This window comes from Oryza sativa, chromosome 3, assembly GCF_034140825.1.
Source record: "Oryza sativa Japonica Group chromosome 3, ASM3414082v1".
NCBI classification, from domain to species: Eukaryota; Viridiplantae; Streptophyta; class Magnoliopsida; order Poales; family Poaceae; genus Oryza; species Oryza sativa.
Genome location: NC_089037.1, coordinates 36,328,127 through 36,351,685, shown reverse-complemented (window position 1 = coordinate 36,351,685; position 23,559 = coordinate 36,328,127). Strand labels below are relative to the sequence as shown.

The following is a 23,559-nucleotide window of genomic DNA, read 5'->3' as shown; positions in this document are numbered from 1 at the left end:
GAGCATTCGCTGTACTGTGTACTGTGTCTGACGCATTTGCTCGCTCGTCGTTCGTTGATCTTGCAATCTGACGCCCCATCTCGACCGCTCGTTTGATTCCCGCCAAAAAACGGTTATTTAATTTGCGCGCGAAAGTTCTTCTTGTCCCGATCGGATTCCGACTACGATTCGATCGCGCGTTGCGCCGACGATAAAAGGGGTTCCATCGATCCCTACTCCTCAATCCTCATCCTCAGCTCTCCTTCCCCAGATCGATTCACCTCCTCATCCAGTTCATCTCATCGATCGCCATGGACGACGACGAGATCGCTCTGGAGCCAGGCTACGCTTTCCGCCCTTCCGACGACGGCCTCATCACCCTCTTCCTCCGCCCCAAGATCGCCAAGATCCCCTTCGAGCACCGCCTCATCAACCACGCCGACGTCTACTCCGCCGATCCGACGGAGCTCGTCGGCGAGCACAGACCGGCGCCGGGAACCCATGGGAGCGGCAGCGTCTGGTACTTCTTCTGCTCCCCGCGCTACACCAGCAAGCGCAAGGCCTCCGGGAGGCGGCAGCGCGCGGTCGGCGGCGAGAGCGTGTGGAAGTCGGAGGGCGGCAAGAAGGCCGTGATCGGCGCCGATGGCCGCCGCGTCGGGTACCTCCAGAAGTTCTCCTATCACTACACTGGTCAAGGTCACCTGTGACGGGCCCAAACCCTCACCTTTGACGGTTTTGGGCTTGGTCAGTGATCAGTGGTCACTGGTAAGTCCAGTCACCTTTGACGGGTGGCCGGCCGTCAGTGGTGACATCCACCTCTGACGGGCAAGTTAATAGAAGGCCGTCAGAGGTGTTGGTCTAAGCTAGACTAGGGCTTGTTAGGACCCGTCACAGGTGTCTCATCTCTGACGAGCACCTAAATAAAGGCCCGTCAGAGGTGATGATCTCCGGTATATAGTAGCCGTCACAGGGTGACCCACCTGTGACGGGCCCGAAAGTAAAGGCCCGTCACAGGTGGGTCACCTGTGACGGTCCGACGTTTGCGAGTCCGTCACAGGTGAGGTTACCTGTGACGGATGTTTCTTCCGAACCGTCACTGATGAGTTGATTCCAGAAAAAAAATAAATGATAAATATTGGCTAGCCTCAGGAATTGCTAGCCATGCCCTCTGAAAAACAGAAACATCACAGGTGCCAGTCACCCCCCCTCCATATCACATATTCCCCAACTGCCCAACATCACAGATGCATCACATATCACAGATCCATCACAAAGCAACAATTTACAACATCACATATGCAACAATTTAATTTATTATAGCACACAATTCATACCCCATGAAAGTCCTCAAATGATTTCCAAAATTTCTTGTATTCTGTTCGTTGTGAACCTCCACAACCTGTCAATAAGGGAAAAAAAAGGAGAAAACAGATGAATGGTACAACATAAATCGTAGTTGATCAAATGTGATGACAATTTAGTAAAGTACCATAAATATTGCACATATGAAAGTAAATTACATTGCACTCTATAAAAACATAATTTTTTACATCGCCAGAAATTATAAAAACATCTTTTTTACATCACAATAAATTATCTAGCCAAGTTCATGAGTCTATTTGGCATGAAAACGTCCTTTCTTGTTCATTATTTCTGCAAGAATAAAGGCGCACACTTCGCCTCTGATAGCGGGGGGGGGGGGGGTTGATGGGTGAGATCTTGAAGCCAGCTCTACCTTTCTGTTTAATAAATAAGAGGTTAATTAGCACGTTTTGAATAGCAATGTAGATATTGAAATGAGCTTATTCGCCATTAGCAACAACCTCAGGGTCGAAATCTTTCACCTCTCTTAGAAGTGTTGACATGTTGTGGCACACGTGGAAACCACATTGGTCTCCGATCTGTTGTGCGCATGCAAACTTGGTGTCATGATAAAGTTTGTTCTTGCCCTCCTTGTGCCTACCACCCTTTTCCACATATAGGCCCCAAGCCATATTTAAGGCCTTGGTGATTTCACTGAAATCATAATCTTTGGACTTATTGGAGTTAAGGTAGGTAACCCTACTCCACTTAGGTACGATGACTAGGAGAATCCAATGTCGCCTGCGCAGTGGTTATGTAGCGTTAGTACTAAGAACCTTAACTTCAAAAACAATATACACGAAGGGTATTGTCCTCTTACTCTTGGTTATGTGCGCACATGATGTACTCCTTGTCTTGATGGGCCCATAAACACCGGTTGACATAGTCAACCACCTCAGTGAAGCTCTGTCGTAAATTAACCTCATTCACCATGGATGGATCAAGAAACCCAACCTGATTACCATGGCGACGACTCTCGATCCAACACAACCTTAAAATATTTACGTATTAGAACTAATTTAATTAGGAGATATAGTCCAGTCATATCACAAGTATAGAAGGTATGCACTTACAAGGAGTAGCATTTTAGAAGACCAGTGTCTAACTTCCGGATCCTGAAAAGGTCGAAGAGGTCATCAAAACCTATAGTTATATAGGCAGGCGATGATAGGAATGGCTGGTGGTCGTGATGTCCAACTATGGATGACTCCCTCATTTTCCGCTTGGCATTGCTTAGCTCCATGTATTGCTTATGTAGCTCTCGGCAAGCAATACCCATCACAGCTAACACATTGTCCTCCACCAATGGCATGCCTAGCTCAAATTGGGCTGGCGCCCTCACGACCTTCCCCGATTTGCTCACCGGCATCGACGTCGCAGCCTTGCCCCTTTTTGGCTCCGGCGCCAACTCCCCGACCTTCCCCTTGCCGCGTTCACGCTTCTGGCCCTTGACAAGTGGTGGGGAGCTATCGGCCTTTCTTGTGGTCTTTATTGGAGCCAAGCTTTGAGCTATATCTGCCAAGTCCATATCAGCTCCACCGGGAGAATGAGGTACTGACAATGCCGGTCCACGGGGAGCCTCAATTGATAGCTTAGACTTGGGAGGTGTAAGCTCCGTCGGTCGACTTGGACGAGGAGTCATCTTCACAACTATGTCTTCTTTGGGCCATTGTATGAACGTCTTGCGCGCATCGCCCAAAGTCATGATTTCATCATTTGGGGGCACGGGCAGCGGATAGCCTGACCAGGTGTCCTTTACTGTATCGATGGACACCTTGGCATACCCAGCTAGCAGGTCTGCGCCGTGGACCTTGTCTGTAACCGAGGGCTTGAAAGCCATGCCCTCAGCGACTTCAGGAGCGAAAGTTGGATGGACTCTCGCTAGTAGGACACACTGTGCTGCGCCCTGCATAAGGTGAAAGTTTGAATTTAATATTGGAATGTGTACATGTCTTTTATTAGATATGGATCGGATAACAACAATTACCTCGATGTGGTCCACTGCAGCTAGTGGTGCGATCGGGAGACCAGGGGCCGGCACCTCTGTGGATGCACAACTACTCCTATGCTGTGACGGACTCGCGTCGTGTTGTACACGAGGAGTTGGTTGCACAGCAGGTGTTGTGACTCGGGGTATATTCATGTCGGCGAGGACCTTGTTAACCCTTTCTTCCACCCTTGCATTCATGCTAGCTTCTAGTTCTTGAATGACCTCAACCTTAAGTTCGGCCTTCAAACGAGCGTCCCTCTCTTCCTTGGAGACTTTCCGTTTCCTGTATTGGGAGCTGTACTGAGGGAGTCCATGCTTCCAGGGCACATCGCTACTAATTCTCCGAGTTCGGCCAGGATGTTCTTTGGTTCCGAGCGCCTTTGTGAGGATGTCATCTTCGCGCCTCTTCGACGCGGACTCAACCTCGCTTTGTGAAGCTTGTTCAGCAACCAAGCCCAACTAGAAAAGAAGATAGTCGTTTATACGAACTTGTACTTTATACGAACGGAAATTAGTTAGGTTAAGTAGTGAACTCACCAGTTCCTGATAGACGACGGCATCACTTTTGTTCTCAAATGTGACAGAGCCGTCCGGGTTGACCTTACCCCTTGCCCGCGCCCAGTTGCGAGCTCTTTGTTCAGGGATGTCTGAAAACGGGGCAGGGACATTCGCTGCTGCAGCGGCTGCATCTTCTTGGGCCCATATTGCCTCCTTGCCGATGTACCCTGCGGTGCCCAGCCGATGCGGGTGCTCATTCCGCTGTTGCAGTACGCGATGTGCCTCGCTTGATTCCCTAAACTCTTGGGTGGTCTTGAGAGAGCAGAATTCCTCCCACACCGCTTCGGTTATTTGAGGGTATTGATCGAACGGCGTATGATTGCCGGGCGGGTTGACAAACTCGGTGAAGAGCTTTGACTTCCAATTCATCCAAGCTTTGCCCATCTTTTGGAATGCCTTCCGCTTGAGCCTATCCTTTGCTTCGGCTGGAAATGTGAACCATTTCTCCATTGCCGTCCAAGCTCGCTCTTTCTCGGCTTCTGTGACCTTCCCGATATCTTTATGGAGGATCCCGAAGTTCTCACGTGCCGCTAGCCCGCAGCAGTTAGACCATCTTCCAATGACAGTCCTGGGCGCCGTGGGCCTACCACTAGCGTCAACCTCTCTTATAACTTGCACTGTGGTTGGCCATATATTTTGTGACCGCGGATTTCTACTAGACCTACTTGCACTTGTCCCGCCCGACATCGACGTATGTTGTTCCTGCGGCAATTCTGCAGCACAAACAGAAGGCAATATTTGCTAAGGGGTGCTAGCTAAAATTTATGTGGTCATGTGGTGAAAATTTATCCTATAAATTACCATGAATTTTGGGTTGTTGGACCGCCGTTGTCGCGGGATGACCTTCGGCAACTGCCTCTGTGGCTGGGTTTGCTTCTTCCTGGATCCTCGCAGGTGTTGGGGAGGGCGGGTTTGCGCCGGGCGTTGACATGGTTTAACTTTCGCGAAAAAGATTATAAATTTCCTACCATTAGACTAAATAGCATTAGATCCAATGTAATACGGGGTATACTATGAAAGATATGGCCTCAGTTTTGCTGAGAAATATGCATCAATTACAATCATTTGCATGAAGGGATAAAAAGAGGAAATCAGCTACTAGGAGGAAAAAGCAACCCAAAGAAAATAGAACAAGTGTAGTTCATCTGTTCTTATCCATAAAATAGAACAAGTGTAGTTCATATGTTCTTATCCATAAAGAAAAGAGCAAGTACAGGAAATTAGAGCAGTAGCAACAGCATGGCCATATAATAGCAGCAATAAGAGCAGTAGCAGGGCCATATAACAGCAGTAGGGGTATATATGCCACAGGGGCAGCAACAGCAGGGGGAGATTCACATAAACAACAACAGCAGGGTGGAAATTCACATAAACAGCAACAGCAGAGGGAAATTCACATAGACAGCAAGGGTATATAAATCAACAAGTGTAGATAATCTGTTCTTATCCATAAAGAAAAGAACAGGTATAGATAGAATGTTATTAAGCAATTCATCCTTGGCCATTTAACAAGAAGTACAGGGGCAACAACAGCAGTGGTATATAAATCATGCATATATTATTGTAGATAAAAAAATGAACAAGTGCAGAAAATCTGTTCTTATGCATAAAAAAAGAGCAAGTGCACAAAATCTGTTCTTATGCATAAAAAAAGAACAAGTGTAGAGGTATATAACCACTGAATCAATCATGCAAATTTAAAAAACAGCAGCAGCAAGGGTACAGAATTTGCATGATTGACATAAAACAGCAGCAGGAGGAGTATATATGCCACAGGGGTAGCAACAGCAGGGGCAAATTAACTAAAACAACATGTCTAGATATACTCCTCTTATCAATCCAGAAGAAAAGAGCAAGTGCAGAAAATCTGTTCTTATGCATAAAAAAAGAGCAAGTGCACAAAATCTGTTCTTATGCATAAAAAAAGAACAAGTGTAGAGGTATATAACCACTCTACACTGGCCATTTAATAAGGAACAAGTGAACAAGTGTAGGGGCAAAAAAATGAACAAGTGTAGATAATCTGTTCTTATTGAGCAATTCATCACTGGCCATTTAACAAGGAACACATTGGGCAGCAGAAGCAGGGGCAAAGATACTCCACAGGGGCAGCAACAACATAAAACAAGGAACAGGTGTATTAACAAGTAGCCCACAATAACAGCAGTAGCAGGGGTGTAGATAAAAAAGGAGACAGTACTACTAACTTCATGTAAACAGCAATTCATCCATTCAATTCAAGCAAGTCTAGATAATAAAACAGCCCACAATCATTGTGGCAGCAGCAGCAAGGGTATATAAATCATGTATATAAACAACAATTCATACAATTGACCTATTCATAGACAAAAAGGGTATATAAATCAACAAGTTTAGATAATCTGCAAAGCCTCCTTAATCATCAAATTATGACAGAAAACAAAATGCATGGAGAATTTTGGTGTCTAGGTCGGTTCCGTCCATGGACTACACTGGCCTATCCACCAAAATTCCCCATGCATTTTGTATTCTGTGATGGTTTGATAACCTCGGAACTACATTAAATCTGCGGCCAATCTATCAATTCTTCCCTTGTAACTAGATTTCAAACCCTACACCTAATAAAGGTCCTTAATTATCAAAGAATTATAGAAAACAAAATGCATTGAAAATTTTGGTGTGTAGGTTGGTTCCGTCCGTGGACTACACTGACCAAACCACCAAAATTCCCCATGCATTTTGTATTTTGTGATGGTTTGATAACCCTTAACTAGCTAGCTTAATAAACTATTTCTAGCTAGCTACCCTACCTAGCTAGAAACACTATTGCCAATCTATCAATCCATCCTTTTTCAGCTAAATGTAAACATGATCCACAAAATTCAATAGGTCTAGCAAAAGGGAACAAAACAACATATATAGCAGTACACACTCCATGAATGGTTATATGTCCAAATGGCACTTAAATCCACATCCAAGTTGCAAACTAGCTACACATTCAAGTTTTAACTAACAGTTGCAACCATAGGCAGCAGCATGGGCAAACATAGACAGCAAGGGGCAAGTGTAGATAATAAAACAGCCCACAATAATTTATGTGGCAGCAACAGCAGGGGTATATAAATCATGTATATAAACAACAATTCAACTATTCATAGACAACAAGGGTATATAAATCAATAAGTGTAGATAATCTGTTCTTATCCATAAAGAAAAGAACATCCACTGCAGCAAAATTCATGCTAAGATCCTCTATTGATGCTAAGATTCACTGCACCAAAATCATGTATATAAAATCTAGCCCCTACATTCATCCAAAACATCCACAGACAACAAATCACATTTAATTCATCTATACAGCAGCACCAATAATCGAAACAACAAATCACATTTCATTCATCTAAACAATGCAATTCATCCATCGGAAAAAAGGAGGAATGGGGGAGGGTGACGGCATACTTGGAGAAGCGGCGTACTTGGAGACGGCGGCGCAGGCCGTAGTCGTCCTGGATCCTGGTGGCGGCGGCGGAGAGGACGACCGGCGGTGGTCGGGGATCCCGGCGTCGGGGAGGTCAGGGTCGGGGAGGTCGGGGAAGTCGATGGACGGACGGCGGAGAGGACGACCGGCGGCGAGGGCGGCGGTGGAGGCGGCGGCGGAGAGGGCGGAGATGGCGGCAGAGAGGGCAGCGGAGATGGCGGCGGAGAGGGAGGAGGAGAGGTTGAGGCGGCGACGGTGGAGATGGCGGTGGAGAGGACGGCGGAGATGGCGGCAGAGAGGGCAGCGGAGATGGCGGCGGAGAGGGCGGAGGAGAGGTTGAGGCGGCGACGGTGGAGATGGCGGTGGAGAGGACGGCGGCGGTCGAGAGAGTGAGTGAGGAGGCGGCGGTGGAGAAGGAGGCGGCGAGGGCGGCGGAGAGGGCGGAGATGGCGGCAGAGAGGACGGCGGCGAGGAGGGCGGTGGAGAGGTCGAGGCGGCGGCGAGGAGGGTCTGGATCGAGAGAGAGAGAGGCGAGGCGGCGGTCGAGAGAGTGAGTGAGTGAGAGTGGGTGCCGGATCTGGATCGATCTAGAAGATGTCCAACCCTAGGTCAACCCTAGTCAAACTCACCTGTGACGGGCGCCAACTATGTGGCCGTCACAGGTGAGGTCACCTGTGACGGGCGCCAACCGTGGAGCCGTCACAGGTAAGACCACCTGTGACGGGCCCAACACTCTGGGCCGTCACAGGTGAGGTCACCTGTGACGGCCCTACAGATAGAGCCCGTCACATGTGAGTTTGCCTAGAGCAATTTTATTTTATTTTATTTCACTTAGTTCTTTTATTTTCCTTAACATATTTTCACATACACTACATATTTTTTTATACTTAATTATTTTATTTCACTAACAGTAGTAATTGCACTTCATTATTATACTACTTTAATTATTTTATTTCCAATGCTTATACTTGCTTAATTATTTTATTTCACTTCTAGTGGGTGCTTCACTTAATTATTTTATTTGACTATTTCATAAGCAATATACTATTGATCATTGCGAACATATTAGAGTCATACAGATAACAGACATGTAGACATAAACTACGTACATAAATTACAAAAATAATCCTTCCTCATGGTCGACACGTGCATATTGAACTTCATCTTCTTCTTCCTCCTCTTCTAGAGGTATTTCTTGACCTATGCCGTGGACGTGCTGGTTGTAATCATCCTCGTCTGCAATGTTGTCCAATCCAACAATTCTCCTTTTCCCTTCACGAACAACATGTAGTTTCTTGTTACACGGGTCAACTATGTAGAACACTTGAACAACTTGTTTGGCGAGAACGAACGGTTCATCCTTATACGCGTTGTTAGCCAAGTTGACAGTGGTGAAACCTTCATTGTCAACTTTTACATTGCGAAGATCGACCCATCGACAACGAAACAACGGGACTTTGAACTTCAAGTAATCTAGCTCCAATATTTGCTCAACTTTACCATAGTATTGATCACGACGACCACCGTCACTAGCAGCCTCGATGCGTAACCCACTGTTCTGCACTGTGCATTTGCTGTCTTGCTTTACCGTGTGAAAGGTGTATCCATTTATGTCATATCCTTGCCAGGTGGTGGCACTCCATTCAGGACCCTGTGACAACCACTGAAGTGTTTCACTAGACAAGTTCTGCAACCTGGCAATTCGGTTCTTCAGCCACTCGTTGAAAGAAGACATGTCCTTATTCCTGACCCAACTCTCTGATCGGCCTGGGTTCTCTTGTCGGATAACTGCAAGGTGTTCGTCAACGTACGGCACCACCTCAGTCATATGCTGTAGTACCGTGAAATGAGCTTTATCGTACACCTTCCGATCCAACCTAATAGTCTTTCTTCCAACAGTACCAACACCGTCAAGCCTCCCTTCGTGATGAGATCGTGGTAATCCAATTGAAGATGTTTCTGACATGTAGTCCACACAAAATTCGATGGCCTCTTCGGTGGTGTAACTCTCGATGATACTCCCCTCGGGGTGTGAACGGTTCCGTACATAACCCTTAAGGATCCCCAGGTACCTTTCGCAAGGATACATCTGCGTCATGAATGCTGGACCACAGCACTTTGTTTGCCTCACAAGGTGCACCGGAAGATGTTCCATTATGTCAAAGAAAGTTGGAGGAAAGTACATCTCAAGATGACATAGGGTTCTCACAAGTTCTGCCTGTAGTTCATCTAGTCCCTCGGGATCAATGATCTTCTGGCCGATTGCATGGAAGAAGGAACACAACCGCTGGATCGTGTGTCGCACCTTAGGAGGCAAAATATTCCTTATTGCAACGGGCAACAGCTGTGTGATAAGAACGTGGCAATCATGCGACTTCATTCCAACCAACTTAAGATCTTGCAGTGAAACGAGCCTACTGATTCTTGATGAGTAACCAGATGGAACCTTTATACCACTCAAACATGTTAGCAAATCAATCTTCTCTTCTTTCGAGAGAGTGTAGCAGGCTGGAGGAAGGTAAACCCTGCCGGATTCCGTGGTTATGGGATGTAGCTCCGACCGAACACCCATATCTTCCAGATCTCGTCGGGCGTTGAGACCATCCTTTGTAGTACCTGGGTTAAGCAGTAATCCCATTAAACTCTCGCATACATTCTTCTCGACATGCATCAAATCTATGCAGTGGCGAACTTCAAGATCCTTCCAGTATGGTAGTCTCCAAAATATTGACTTTTTTTTCCACATGCTCCTCTCTTTTGTCTTTTGTTTTTCCACATGCTCCTCTGTTTTTTCCTTCGATGTGCTCTTCTCTTTTCGCTTTCCAACTTTCCTCTTTTTTCCAAACTCGTTGGTTATTCCCATCACTAAGTTGTGCACCTCTGTCCCTGTTAGCTCTGTCGGGGGTCCGGCTGTATCTCTGTGTCCATTGAAATTCTTTCTCATATTCCTATACGGGTGATACCTTGGGAGAAATCTCCTGTGACCCATGTAGACCGTCTTGTGTGAATGCTTCAACCATTTGCTTCTTGTTTCCTTCATACACTCCGAACACGCCCATTTCCCTTTCACAGTTTGGCCAGAAAGGTTGCCAAGGGCCGGATAATCGTTGATGGTACAAAACAGCATCGCATGGAGGTTGAAATACTCTTGTGCATATGCGTCCCATGTTCGTGTGCCCTCATTCCATAGCCTTTCGAAGTCATCGATTATCGGTTCAAGGAACACATCGATATCGTTGCCAGGTTGTCTCGGTCCTTGAATGAGCATGGCAAGCATAATGTACTTTCTTTTGAAACACAACCAGGGAGGAAGGTTATAGTTAACAAGCAGAACTGGCCATGTACTGTGACGACTGCTCAAATCACCAAAAGGATTAATGCCGTCCGTACACATTGCGAAACGCATGTTTCTTGGGTCATCTGAGAATTCCTGGTAAATCCTATCGATTGTCCTCCACTGTACTGAATCTGCTGGGTGCCTCAGCATAGTATCGACTTTCCGTTCTTCGGCATGCCAGCGCACAAGCTTAGCTTGTTCCTTGTTCGCAAACATTCTCTTCATGCGCTCCGCAATTGGGAGATACCACACCACCTTTACTGGGCCTCCCCTCTTTGACTTACTTCCTTCACCTTCACTCTTTGCTCGTTTGTATCTTGATGTCCCACAGATAGGGCAGACATCCAAGTCAGCGTATTCCTTGTAATACAAAATGCAGTCGTTCGGACATGCATGAATTCTTCTGACCTCCAGGCCCAACGGACATAATACTTGCTTCGCTTCATATGTCGTCTGAGGTAAATTGTTCCCCTCTGGCAACAGATCCTTTAACAGCTCAAGGAGTTCTGTAAAACTCTTGTCCGACCAGCCATTACTAGCCTTAAGCTTCATGAGTTCCAACACGCATGACAACTTGCTGTGCTTCGACTTGCATCCATCATACAACGGCATCTGGCAATCTTCCACCAACTTACTAAACTTCTCATAATCTCTGTCGTTGTCCTCTGCGTCTTCAATGTCATGCAACATTGTAGATAGACATTGAGTGTCCAAATCTATGGTCTCTCCACCTAAAGGAGAAGGTACGAACATGCCTTCTCGAGCTGCGGCGGTGTTCTCTACATCCTGATCCAACACTTCTTCAGCTGCGACATCAGGCACCTCTTGCTCTCCATGCTTGGTCCAGCAGGTATATTTCTTCATGAATCCATTCATTATCAAATGAGCATGCACTTCATCCTTGTCTTCGATCATCTGTTCATTCTTACAGTCCCTACATGGGCACAACATGTGCATGCTCATCCTACTTTTTCTGTCATTATCCGCAAATGTGACAAATTCAGTGACCCCCTCTCTATACTCGGTAGACGAACGATGCGCATAGTACATCCATCTACGATCCATCTGAAATCAACAACATACGAAGAAAAATAAATGATGATCGATATATTGAGAATGAATGGAGAATAATGTGTTTTTTACCTTGAATTTTAGCAAAAAATCGCCCCCCTTGCCCTCCCAACCGATTTGTGAACAGTACAATGGTCGGGATGGAAAGCAGTTGGCAGTTTGGGGGTATTTATAGACCCAACACACCTCAAACGGGTTAGATAAAAAAAGCCCGTCAAAGGTATTGCTCATACCTTTGACGGGCTTCTATTCAACGGCCCGTCACTGGTATCCGCTCACCTGTGACGGGCCAGAAATGAAAGCCGTCACAGGTGGCGGCCCATCACCTCTGACGGCTTCTAATGTATCGGCCCGTCACAGGTGAGGGGATACCAGTGACGGGTTGGAAGCAAAACTCGTCACTGGTATACCTCTGACGGGTTTTCCTTTCGGCCCGTCACAGGTGAGGGGATACCTGTGACGGTCCGCGGCCGGATGGCTCACCGGTGACGTTATCTCGACTGACCCGTCAGAGGTAATGGTCACTAGTGACCAAATCGTTTGCCCGTCACAGGTATCCCGACAGAGGTGTGAGGATCTGGCGTAGTGTATGGCGTCTACGAGTCGTCGTCGTCGTCGGGGTCGGCACGCAGCTTCACGAGGCTTGGGTGGTGCATGACCGAGTACGGCCTCGACGACGACGCCACTGACGGAGCAGACAAGCAGGTGCTCTGCAAGGTCTACCGCTCGCCGCGCGCGGTCTGCGCGGAGGCGCGCACGGCGGCGGCAAAGTGCTCCGGCTCCAAGAGGAAGGCGGACGACGGCGTGGATCACCCGGAGGCGCCGCCGCCCAGCGCGCGGCCGCGGCAAGAGGAGGCCGGGAGCGAGCACGACGAGCAGTCATCGGAGCTCCTGCCGGAGTTGGACCTGGACGCGCTGCTGTCGGCGCCGATGGACGAGAACCTGGAGAGCACGTTCAGCACGGCCGCCACGGAACAATACATGAGGTATCTGTTGAACGACGAGCCTTTGCCGTGGGCTCCGACGACGGAGCTTGTCGACGGCGGCGGCGGCGGCGGAGACGAGTTCATCCAGACGGCGAACGGACCTTGCATGGATGGCGAGGTCTTCACGCGCCTGGCTGCCGGAGAAACGCTCGACGACATTCTTGGCTCGACGAGTTCTTGATTGATCTCTATTGTCAGCGGCTGTTCCTCTAGCACTAGTAGTGTAGTTCTTTCGATCGAATCCGATCGAAGTAGGTTTAGTTAGAGAGATTCATGGATTAGGTATTTGTTTGATCCGTGAATAGACACTGAGCTGCATGAAGATATGCATTGCTCGATCGATCGATCTGTAATTTGATGAGAAGAGTTGAATTGATTCTTTCTGTAAAGCGTGATGATGTAGTGCCCTTTTGTGAAGTGAACTAATGAAATTCATCTTCATCAGAGGTTCGGAGTGTTTTTTTTTTCTTTTTGATCGAATTGAAGCAGAGGTTATGCATATGCGTTGCTTGTTTCCTCGATCGATCTGTAATTAATGAAGAGAGTTGAATCGATACTTTTCTGTAAAGTCTGATGTAATTCTCTTTTTTTGCTGCTGTAAGAAATTATAATACGAATGTTTTTCTTCGCTTCAGATGTCCTACATGCTCACATGCATGCACGCTGGCTTTCTCGGTGTTCATCATGATGAGCCCACCTTATATTGGGCCGTGTCGGCCCACCTAGATCCGTATCGGCCCTATTTTCGGTGATCCGGGTTCATGATGGGCCAATTCCGTAACGTGTAGTGGGCTCATCTCACAGAAAGCCCTGTGACGGTGTGTACCTATCTCGCTCGTCGCCGTCGTTGGGGTCGCGAGACCGCGGCGGCGGCGGGCGGCGAGGGGCCGCCGGCGCCGAGGCATCCGCGACCGCGAGGCGGGGGATGGCGCGCGGCGACGACGGCGAGCGGCTGCCTGTCGCTGTTGGCGTGCTTCCATGGCAGCAGCAGCAGCAACAACAACCTACGGTTTCTGTTTCTCCCCCAAATTCCAAGGCATATCCTCTCCCTTATATTTGAGTTCGCCATCGTAGGAATTTCTTCAGTAGTTCAGTTCCAACCGAAGTGCTTGTCTTTTTTTTTTAATCTCTAATTGTCTCATGTGCAATTGCATGGAAGAGTAGGGAGAGTCTTGCTATGGAATTGGATGGTATTTTCCAGCGCTCTAGATGGATAGGCAACATGAATTTCCCTAGGATTTGGTTTACTGTGACCTCCGTACGGATATCCTTAAAACCAACTGTCCTTTTAGTTTTAGACCTTTTGTATGCTTATGTAGTGATGTGGTTCCATTGATCAACGCCTTCTTTTGCAAGTTAGTATGTTCATAAATCCACACAGCATGTACACACTAGACAGCTTTGATACTGCATTGACCAGAGTTGGATTTGGTAGTCGTTGTCACAATTGGGCATTAGATTCAAACAGATCTTCTACCTGCTCACACAGAGACTAACTCTTGTCTCATACTGCAACAGAAGTCAAACATAACTTTAGTTGTACATGATGATGTGTTTCGTTCTGGTGGACTACAATATGTTCAACCAAAAAGAAAGGAAATTTGTCTCCACCACAAGTCTTACATGTCGTCAAGAGAGTGGCGAAGAGTCTTAAAAGCATCCCAAGATCATCTGCAAATTCCCCCATGGCTAGCTTGGTTGACCCGGCAAGGTTGCAGAAATTGTTTTCTTTTCCTTCTTTTAATGAATGGGAGAACTTCTGCTCTGGTCGATATTGGTTATCCACATTTCCATTCCTCTCAGAGGATGTATACTATATAATATTGGGTACCTTCTTGTTTCCCATCTTATGGGTTCAACAAAAGAAACTATAATAGCTAGCATGCAGCTGGTTTTGCTATCGATCATAGCATCCACTGTCATGTTGGTGGCATCTGGAGCACCTCCTCCCACTGCTGCTAGTCTTGCTCCCTGCCCCAAAACATGTGGAGAAGTGAACATCTGGTATCCTTATGGTATCGGGCCTGGTTGCTTTCGGCAGGGCTTTGAGCTTACTTGCGACACCACCAGCAAACCTTTGAAGCTCTTCTTGGGAAACACTATGACTCAGGTGATTAGCCTCTATCCTTCAGGAACTGTCCTTGCCTCTATCATGTACACTATCCCCATGATTCATGGAGTTGACACCTACAACTTGTCATGGGACTCTCCTGGGAGGAATCTCAACGTTGAGACCTACAATTACTTGGCGTTCCTCGGTTGTGGGATCGGGGTTTACCTGTTCCATCCAGATACTGGTAACCTTGTGGGTCATTGCACGATCAAGTGTGCCTCCATGGAGGAAATGCACATGGCAACCGAAGGAGGGATTTGCAATGGCATGGGTTGCTGCACTGTCACATTCCCGGTGTTATTTCGAGGTTTTAGAGTGACCATTGTTAAGAGTAACGAGACAATACCGCAGCCCTTCAACAATATCACCATCAAGGCTTTCTTAACCTTCCGTCCTTACATTTTTAGCATTGCGGATCTCCTGTCCAATAAGATAAATGCAAGCACCATTGGTGCTTCCATGGCATACCTCTCGACTGTCATCGCAGATGAACCAAATTGTCCAACAGCTCGGTTGGATAATAAGACACAATTTGCCTGTGGCAGTAACAATTGCATAGATGTGGCAAATGGAGGTTATTCTTGTGCTTGCCCAGGAAATTCTGATGATGGCAATCCCTACCTTCTTGATGATTGCAAACAAGGTACCTACGCAACTCTAGCTCCTCTCTGAACAGATGTTCCTTTCTTTATTGATTGTTAATTCACTACATATTTTTTGTGGTCATATATGTTTCTTAACTGGAACAGAGTTTAACCCTACCCCGAAAAAGAATTGTTCTAGATCATGTGGTAGCACAAATATTCCTTTCCCGTTTGGGCTTGAGCCAGGCTGTTTTGCTAAGAGGAGATTTCAACTGAGTTGTGCATCAAATCGCACTCTTATTGGAAGACCACCTGCAAAATATGAAGTGACAAATATATCATTAGATGAAGGACTCCTTTATGTTAACAAGCTTTCAGAATTTGAAGATGCCAACACAAAGTATTTATCAGTATACTATGGTGGTTCTGGATATTTTGGCCAACAATTAATTTATGGTTTGGAAAAGTCTGATTTATCTGAAGAGTATGGTGTTTGGAAGTGGTCTGTGACCAATTTGACGTGTGAAGATGCAAAAAGCAAAAGTGCATATGCATGTGTTAGCACAAACAGCGAGTGTCTTGATGTTACACATGGGAAGCTATATATTGGTTATCGTTGCAAGTGCTCTCTTGGATTTGAAGGAAATCCTTATGTCCAAAATGGATGTACAGGTACACATTCCTAATGTATCTAGTGCATTCGATTTTCTTGTATGTGGCAGGAGCATGGAGATATGGAATATCTGAAGAGAGTGATATGTTATCCAATGATTTTCATAGTGTGGAAGTTGTAGTTAATGTGCATTTAATTGAAAACAAAAGCATATAGGAGCCATCAAGAGTTTGATATATTAAAGTTCACATTTTTAGTTTTCTGTTTGCAGATATTGATGAATGCTCTATACCAAACTATTGTAATGGGACATGTTATAACTTTAAAGGAAGCTATAGTTGTTGTCCTCATGGTATGTCTTATGATCGAGTAAGAAGGCAGTGCACTTCCAATAAGAGGCAAAATATTGTTTTGGGTATGTCAGGTTTTTATTTATTGTTTGCTGTATGCATGCACTCCAATTGTTGAAAATGTTATCAAACCCCTCAAAGAATAACTTTTCAATTGCTGCAATTACTCCTGTAGGACTTGCCATTGGGATTAGCAGTGGTTTTGGAGTTCTAGCTCTTACATTAATTGCAGCTATATTATTCAAAAGGTGGAAGAGAAGCACTCGGAAGAAAATTCGAAGGGCATACTTCCGAAAAAACAAAGGCCTTCTCTTGGAGCAGCTGATCTCATCCAGTAACAATGTTACTCCTAACACAAGAATATTTTCTTTGGAAGATTTAGAGAAAGCAACCAACAACTTTGACCCAACACGTATCCTTGGATATGGAGGCCATGGTACTGTTTACAAGGGGATTTTATCCGATCAACGAGTGGTTGCCATAAAGAGGTCCAAAATTGTGGAGCAGAGTGAGATTGACCAATTTGTTAATGAGGTTGCCATCCTTTCCCAGATTATTCATCGTAATGTGGTGAAACTTTTTGGTTGTTGCCTTGAATCTGAGGTGCCTCTTCTAGTGTATGAATTCATTTCTAATGGCACACTTCATGGTCTTCTTCATGGTGATCTGAGCACCAATTGTTTGTTGACATGGGATGATCGAATGAGGATTGCTCTAGAGGCTGCAGGGGCACTTGCTTATCTCCATTCCTCTGCTGCAATGCCAATCTTCCATAGAGATGTGAAATCAACTAATATACTCTTGGATGGTACCTTCACTACTAAGGTTTCAGATTTCGGTGCTTCTAGGTCCATTTCCATTGATCAAACTCGCGTAGTTACAATAGTACAGGGGACATTTGGGTACTTAGATCCAGAATATTTCTATACAAGCCAATTAACCGAGAAGAGTGATGTTTATAGTTTCGGTGTGATACTTGTTGAACTCCTAACAAGGAAGAAGCCAATTTTTCTCAACTGTCTTGGTGAACAGAAAAATTTGTGCCACTGTTTTCTTCAAAGCCTAAGAGATAAAACAACAATGGATATACTGGATTCTCAAGTTGTAGAGGAAGCTAGCCATAGAGAGATTGATGAAATGGCCTCAGTTGCAGAGATGTGCTTAAAGACTAAAGGAGCAAAGAGACCTAAAATGAAAGAAGTGGAGATAAGACTGCAACTCCTAAGAGCTGCAAGATCAAGGGCATACAAGGAAGACTTACAAAGGAGCAGCGAAATAAAGCCGTTATTAACTCCGAAGTACAAATGTACTTCCCTGAACAGCACCAAGAATGTTGAAATGGGCCTTGTTGCTAATCCAGAATCTCAGGTTGTCTCTAGGTGCTATACCATGGAGAGAGAGATGATGTACTCTTCACAGTTTCCTCGCTGATTGTATTTGTTTCGACCCTTGTAATGATTTATTTATTTTTCGCTTATTTTTGTAGACTGTACAAAATGAATGGCACAGACCAATCGATTTCTCTGTATGCAGCAGCTCTATCTATTTTTGTGGAGTGGTTAGTTGCAACAGCTCTATCAACGTTTTCTCTGTATGCATTTGTGTGTGTTGACCCAGCAAGAAAAAATCTAAGTAAAATTTGAAACCACAGCAGCAACAGCACGATAGGTCGATATGTCCGAGTGGTTAAGGAGACAGACTCGAAATCTGTTGGGCTTTGCCTGCGCAGGTTCGAATCCTGCTGTCGACGCTTTTTTTTTTTTGTGCTTTCTTTTGTTGTACATTTTTTATTTTCCCTTCCAGCCGTGTCTATTTTTCCCCTTATTTGTTCATTCACTTTTTTTTTTCAGCTGCGTCTCTTTCTTGATCGTGCAATCTATAGACATTTTGTTAAGACCTTTAATAACATTTTTATAATCTAATGTTAGTGCACATAGTTAGTTAGTGGTACAGTGCCTCTCAGCCTACAACAAAATGCTGCCATTTGTTAGTCATTGCTAAAGTGCTTATGAGCACCGTTTATATTACTCAATCCATGCAGGTAGACGTCATCTGAACCCATTAAACATATACTTCCTTAGTTTTTTTTAAATAGATATCGCCGTTGACTTCTAAACACATATTTGACCATTCATCTCATTCAAATTTCATGCTTAAAATAATTTAAGTGATAAAACAACTAACAACCAAATAAATTATAATACGTGATTTTTTTAATAAGACGAATAGCCAAACGTGTGACAACATGTTACAACAAGTTAATGGCATCATCTATTAAAAAAACAGAGGTTATACTGTACAATAAATGTGCATTTGTAACCAGAAAAATAATTCACTGGTAGGACTAAAATAAATACGGAGTATGTGGCCAAGGGTGGAGGTAGAGTATCTCAGGGGGGGTGCCCAGGAACCCAGTCAAGAAATTTTTTAGCTATACCTTACTCATTTTAACCATGTGTGCACCCCCTAAATACAAACTTAGGCACCCATGTCAGCTTAAATTCGATTTAAAGTAGAGTATATTAAACAAGTGGTACCCCTCTACATTTCGTTTTAGATCCGCGCCCATGTGGCTATATTTAGGCCCTGTTTGGGGGAGCTTCTCTCAGCTACAGCTTTTCCCAAAAGCTGCTTCTGCTAGAAGCTGCCCCAAACAGTCCACAGCTTCTGAGAATCTGTAGTTACAGATTCTGAAAAATGAACTAAGAAGCCAGAAGCTGGAGAAACTGGGTTTCAGAGCTTTTCCAGATTCTCAGAAGCTGGCTACCAAACAGCTGCTTCTCAGAATCTAAAGCTCCTCAAATAGACCCTTATATTTACTTGTGAAATAGTAAACTGGAACTATTGTGGAATCCAATGGCAATCAAATCTAAGTTTCATGCCTATGTTCATTGAAGCAAAAAGGAATTTTTCCCAAGTCTTTTTCATTGAGGTTGTTGCGATAGTATTGTGGAACATCTGGAGAAGAAGAAATGATTATATTTTCAACAACATAACACCCACTTTCAATTCCTAGAAATCTCTTTTCCGTAAAGATTTTACCCTACTTTTGCATAGGGTTAGAGCTCAGGACAGACCACCCTGGAAATCATGGCTAGATAATCTGTAATTTGTTCTTTTAAGTTCTATTTTCTTTTCTTTTCTCCCTCTTAGAACTTTTTGGGATTGTAAATATCTTTTATTGACAATGCATTTCAATAGGAGCATCTCCTGCTGGTTTTTCGTAAAAAAAAAAAAAAACGGGGGGGGGGGGGGGGGGGGGCGCAGAAGTAAGGCCGGCCCGGCCTACTCTCTCGGTCGGCCCATCTCATTCCAACCAAAGCGCTGCGGCGAGGCGAGGGGAGGCGACCAACCCTTCTCCGCTTCTTCCCCCACCTTCCTCTCCTCCTCCGCCGTTCGCGTCTCCTCTCCTTCCTCCCCCACCTCCGTCTCGCGAAACCCTCCTCCCCTCCCCCCATGGCGGAGTCGCCCGAGAACGCCGCCCCGGCCGCGGCTCCGGCCCCAGCGCCCGCGCCCACCCCGGCCCCGCCGCCGCCGCCGTCATCTCCGCCCACCAAGTCGGGGATCCCGCCGCGGTACGACCTGGACGCCAAGTGGGACGCCTGCCTCGACATCTCCATCCGCCGCGTCGCCTACTCCACCCTGGGTGGCACCTTCGCGGGCCTCCTCCTCTTCCGTAAGGAGTTTCCCCCCTCCCAAACTCGCCCTTGCCTTCCCATTGCGTGCGATTTCGTGAGATCTGGTTGCGGCGCGCTCGTTGTTCCGGCATTGGCCTAGGGTTGGCGCCGTTGCTCTCGTTTTACCGTTCCGATCGGCCTACTCTGATGAGGGATTGGCTAATTAGGGTTACATCCAAGTATAATGCACGTTATGTAGGAACTGGTTGCTTTATATTCCGAGTAATTTTTTTTCATGCAATATCATGTGATTAGGTGTCGCATTTAGCGTGGATGAGTTTTTTGTGTGCCACAATGATTCTGGGATTTGACATGTGCAGATGAAAATTCCTTGGTCTTAGTTTACTGTATGACATTGAGAGCGAAATAAGTACAAACAAGCAGAATGTGAGGATGCCTGAATCACGTATCGATATCCTTGTTTCATTGTGGGGGCTATGCCTGGATTGCTTGTAAGGCTTTGGTGAACATTTATTACAACATTGTGTTTCTTTCGTATGGGCAGCTTCCATGTGTGGTAGCTTGTTTACGAGAAGTTTTTGTTAAATGGTATTGGTTTTCAGCACGTCACGGTTTAGATCCCTTCTAATTCATGTTTAGCCATTGATAGTATTAGTTCTCATACTGCCTAGAATATGTTTGAAATGTGATCAGTGGTGAACTGGTGGTCCTCCTTAGGGGGATCAATCGTAGTAACTTTTGTGTGCCAAGTGCTGAGGTTTTGTATGATTTGTGGTCTGGTACTAATCCTTAATCTTGGAGTGTTGACTGTGCTTTATGTGATCAACACTTAGCATTTTAGCTTGATGTCTCTCCAGTTATTTTTTCCTAATGGTGATGAGCACACATTATAGCATGCATGTTTAGGATCTTTTCCTAGGTGAACCTCAAATGCTCAATCTCAAATATGAAGGGCTTCACATGATATCTATTCTGAAGTCATTATTAGTTATTAAGTTTTCCTGTATCTTTTTTTTTTAATTTTTTCTTGCATTCAGCACGGATTTGACATCCAGATACTCTTTAAACAATGGAACACGTTTGCTGAGATCTCCTTTTACATCTTGAGTACTTTAGCTATGACAATTTACCATCTTGACAATACAACTAACAATACGTTCTCTTTGAACCTTCTTGAATTACTATTCATCATATTTTATCCTGAATTTGTTAGAAATGGCATATGTCCAAAAAAAATGCAAAGGGAGTAGTTCTGCCTTAAAATACCAGTGAATAGACATTCATTAAAGTACTAATAAATTTAGTTCTTTTCTCCAACAAGAGTTGGATGAAGATTAAGATTTTCGTGGCACGCTTTTTAAACTGTTAAACGGTGTGTTTCGTGCGAAAACTTTCTATATGAAAGTTGCTCTAAAATATCATATTAATCTATTTTTCAAGTTTGTAATAATTAAAGCTCAATCAATCATATGTTAATACCACCTCGTTTTGCGTAAAAAACTTCATCTCCATCTTCATTTTCAGGAGAAAAGAACACCACCATATTTTGACCAGTATTATTTTATACAGGTAGCCCAACTACTCGCTGGGCATCAGTTGCGCTCGGAGCTGGTGTGGGGATAGGAGCTGCGTACACTGAATGTTCATACTTATTCAATGGTGCTCCTCCAAAGTGGTCACCCAAAGTTTCGACCGTTCCTTCTGCTCATTCTGAAGTAAGTGTTTTCTCATTTTCCCTGAACTTATATATATCTGTTTGTTGACTAGTCAAACTTTACCATCAGTAAATCAACTGCATCCTTTTACTGTTCTTTTTTAGCTTTTACTTGACCTCACCATATTTTTATCCTGGTTGTATGTGGTACAGTTATCAACTCTTGGTGTTTCTGGAAAAGAAATGTACTTAATATTAGACCAGAATAGGTTATTGGTGAAATTTATTTGCCACTTTAACTTTATAACACATAGCAGGCACTACATGTTTGCTACTGCTTGTTGCATATTTATGAATGCATGGGTTGAGCTTCTTACTATCAGCGATTGTCCAAAGGCTAGGAATTAGGTACATGCTGACAGTGATCAAACAAAAAATAGAGCACACGTTTCATGTGGTTGGTAGTAATTTACCAACTTCCAAACACGTTTAGGCCACTCCTTGTGTTTCCATAGCAAGCCCCCCTTTTCTATATCTGGGATTTTTTCTTAATTCAGCATTTGTCAAAATTTGTATAGATGATCTCATGGCAGTCATGTTTTGGTCAGTTTGGGATTAGATTGTTTTTGAAAACACTCTCAGGTGTGTGGAAGGATAGAGTTATCGTTTGTTGAAGCCACTGATTTTCAACAGTCCATGGGAAAAATGTTGTGTTGGTGTCCTTTTGGGTGAAGTGAAAGTATTGAAAACCCTCTGCAGAAGTTATAATGGCTGTCATGAATCTAGTACTTACAGGATGCGTGTAGCAAGTTTTGTTCATTGTGAAATGACATTGGTGATTATCTTTTAACGTATCTAATTCAAAATTATCATTTTGAATGTTCATTAATTTCCTTATCTTCTATATTTAATCAGGGGGAAGACAAGTAAACGCTGTTTGGTTGGATCGGTCCATCTTGATGGAGGTTTTTTGGAGTGTTGTTGAACTAGCTATCTCATCATCTTGTCTGATATCGCCAATTCTGGTCTACTCTTTAAGTATCGCCTCAAAGTTAGCAAGAGCCTGCTGATTTTCCTTTACACTATGCAAAACTATTCCAATTGTGGTCGGATGACCCATGGGCCATGGCTGCGTACCTCAAATGATGGTTTTGTGACTGGCAAATAATATGTTCATCATGCGAACTTGTTGCAGCGTGCACATTAGTATATACTTTGTTACTGTCCCCCTTTTGATGATTGGTTTGTTTCCAATCCTGAGCAAGTCCAATTTCTGAACAAAATCGAGTGTAAACTTTTCCATGCAAAAATGATTTTAACGTTCACTTTGCACGTTTCCCCGTGAGTACATTTCGTGTGGATCTGAAATTTGGCCGGTGGTCTCATCGAGAACGGGCGTTAAGATTATACTCCCTCCATCCTCCGGTCCTTAATACAAGGGATTTTGATATTTTGCCTGTACTGTTTGACAACTCATCTTATTCAAAAACTTTGTGCAAATATAAAAAATGAAAAGTTGTGTTTAAAGAACTTTGGATAATAAAGTAAATCACAAATAAAATAAATAATAATTCTAAATTTTTTTAATAAGACGAATGATCAAATAGTGTAAGCAAAATGTTAAAATCCTTTATATTAAGGGACGGAGGGAGTACAAGATGACTGCAACCCTTTTTCTTTTACGAAAGTTTCATTAAGCTATTTAGGCGAATAAAAACGTCTTTTATGAAACTTTCATTAAACTATTTTAGACGAGTCTATATAAACGGGTGTGAACTTTCAAAATTAGGCAAAGGCTGTGTTTAGATCCAAAGTTTGGATCCAAACTTCAGTCATTTTTCATCACATCAATCTATCATACACACAC

The 23,559-nt window shown here is 44.5% G+C and overlaps 3 protein-coding genes and 1 non-coding gene across 4 annotated transcripts; all 4 read left to right on the top strand.

Annotated features, from left to right (window-relative positions):
* The first annotated feature begins 290 nt into the window (after window positions 1-290).
* LOC107276862 (NAC domain-containing protein 72) lies at window positions 291-686 on the top strand. Its single transcript, XM_015774193.2, has one exon. The coding sequence runs from the start codon at window positions 291-293 to the stop codon at window positions 684-686; it is 396 nt and encodes a 131-aa protein (XP_015629679.2).
* Window positions 687-13,552: 12,866 nt separating this feature from the next.
* LOC4334735 (wall-associated receptor kinase-like 8) lies at window positions 13,553-17,928 on the top strand. Its single transcript, XM_015777821.3, has 5 exons — window positions 13,553-13,776; window positions 14,259-15,496; window positions 15,603-16,109; window positions 16,322-16,465; window positions 16,576-17,928. The coding sequence occupies exons 2-5, from the start codon at window positions 14,488-14,490 to the stop codon at window positions 17,829-17,831; spliced, it is 2,916 nt and encodes a 971-aa protein (XP_015633307.1). The 5' UTR covers window positions 13,553-13,776; window positions 14,259-14,487; the 3' UTR covers window positions 17,832-17,928.
* A 140-nt stretch (window positions 17,929-18,068) lies between these two features.
* Window positions 18,069-18,150, top strand: TRNAS-CGA (transfer RNA serine (anticodon CGA)). The gene has a single exon. It is a non-coding gene; the product is annotated as a tRNA-Ser (tRNA).
* A 1,549-nt stretch (window positions 18,151-19,699) lies between these two features.
* Window positions 19,700-23,024, top strand: LOC4334733 (MICOS complex subunit MIC10). The gene is made up of 3 exons (XM_015772571.3): window positions 19,700-20,076; window positions 21,608-21,753; window positions 22,608-23,024. Exons 1-3 carry the CDS (start codon window positions 19,857-19,859, stop codon window positions 22,620-22,622), a joined length of 381 nt encoding a protein of 126 aa, XP_015628057.1. The 5' UTR covers window positions 19,700-19,856; the 3' UTR covers window positions 22,623-23,024.
* Window positions 23,025-23,559: the final 535 nt, after the last annotated feature.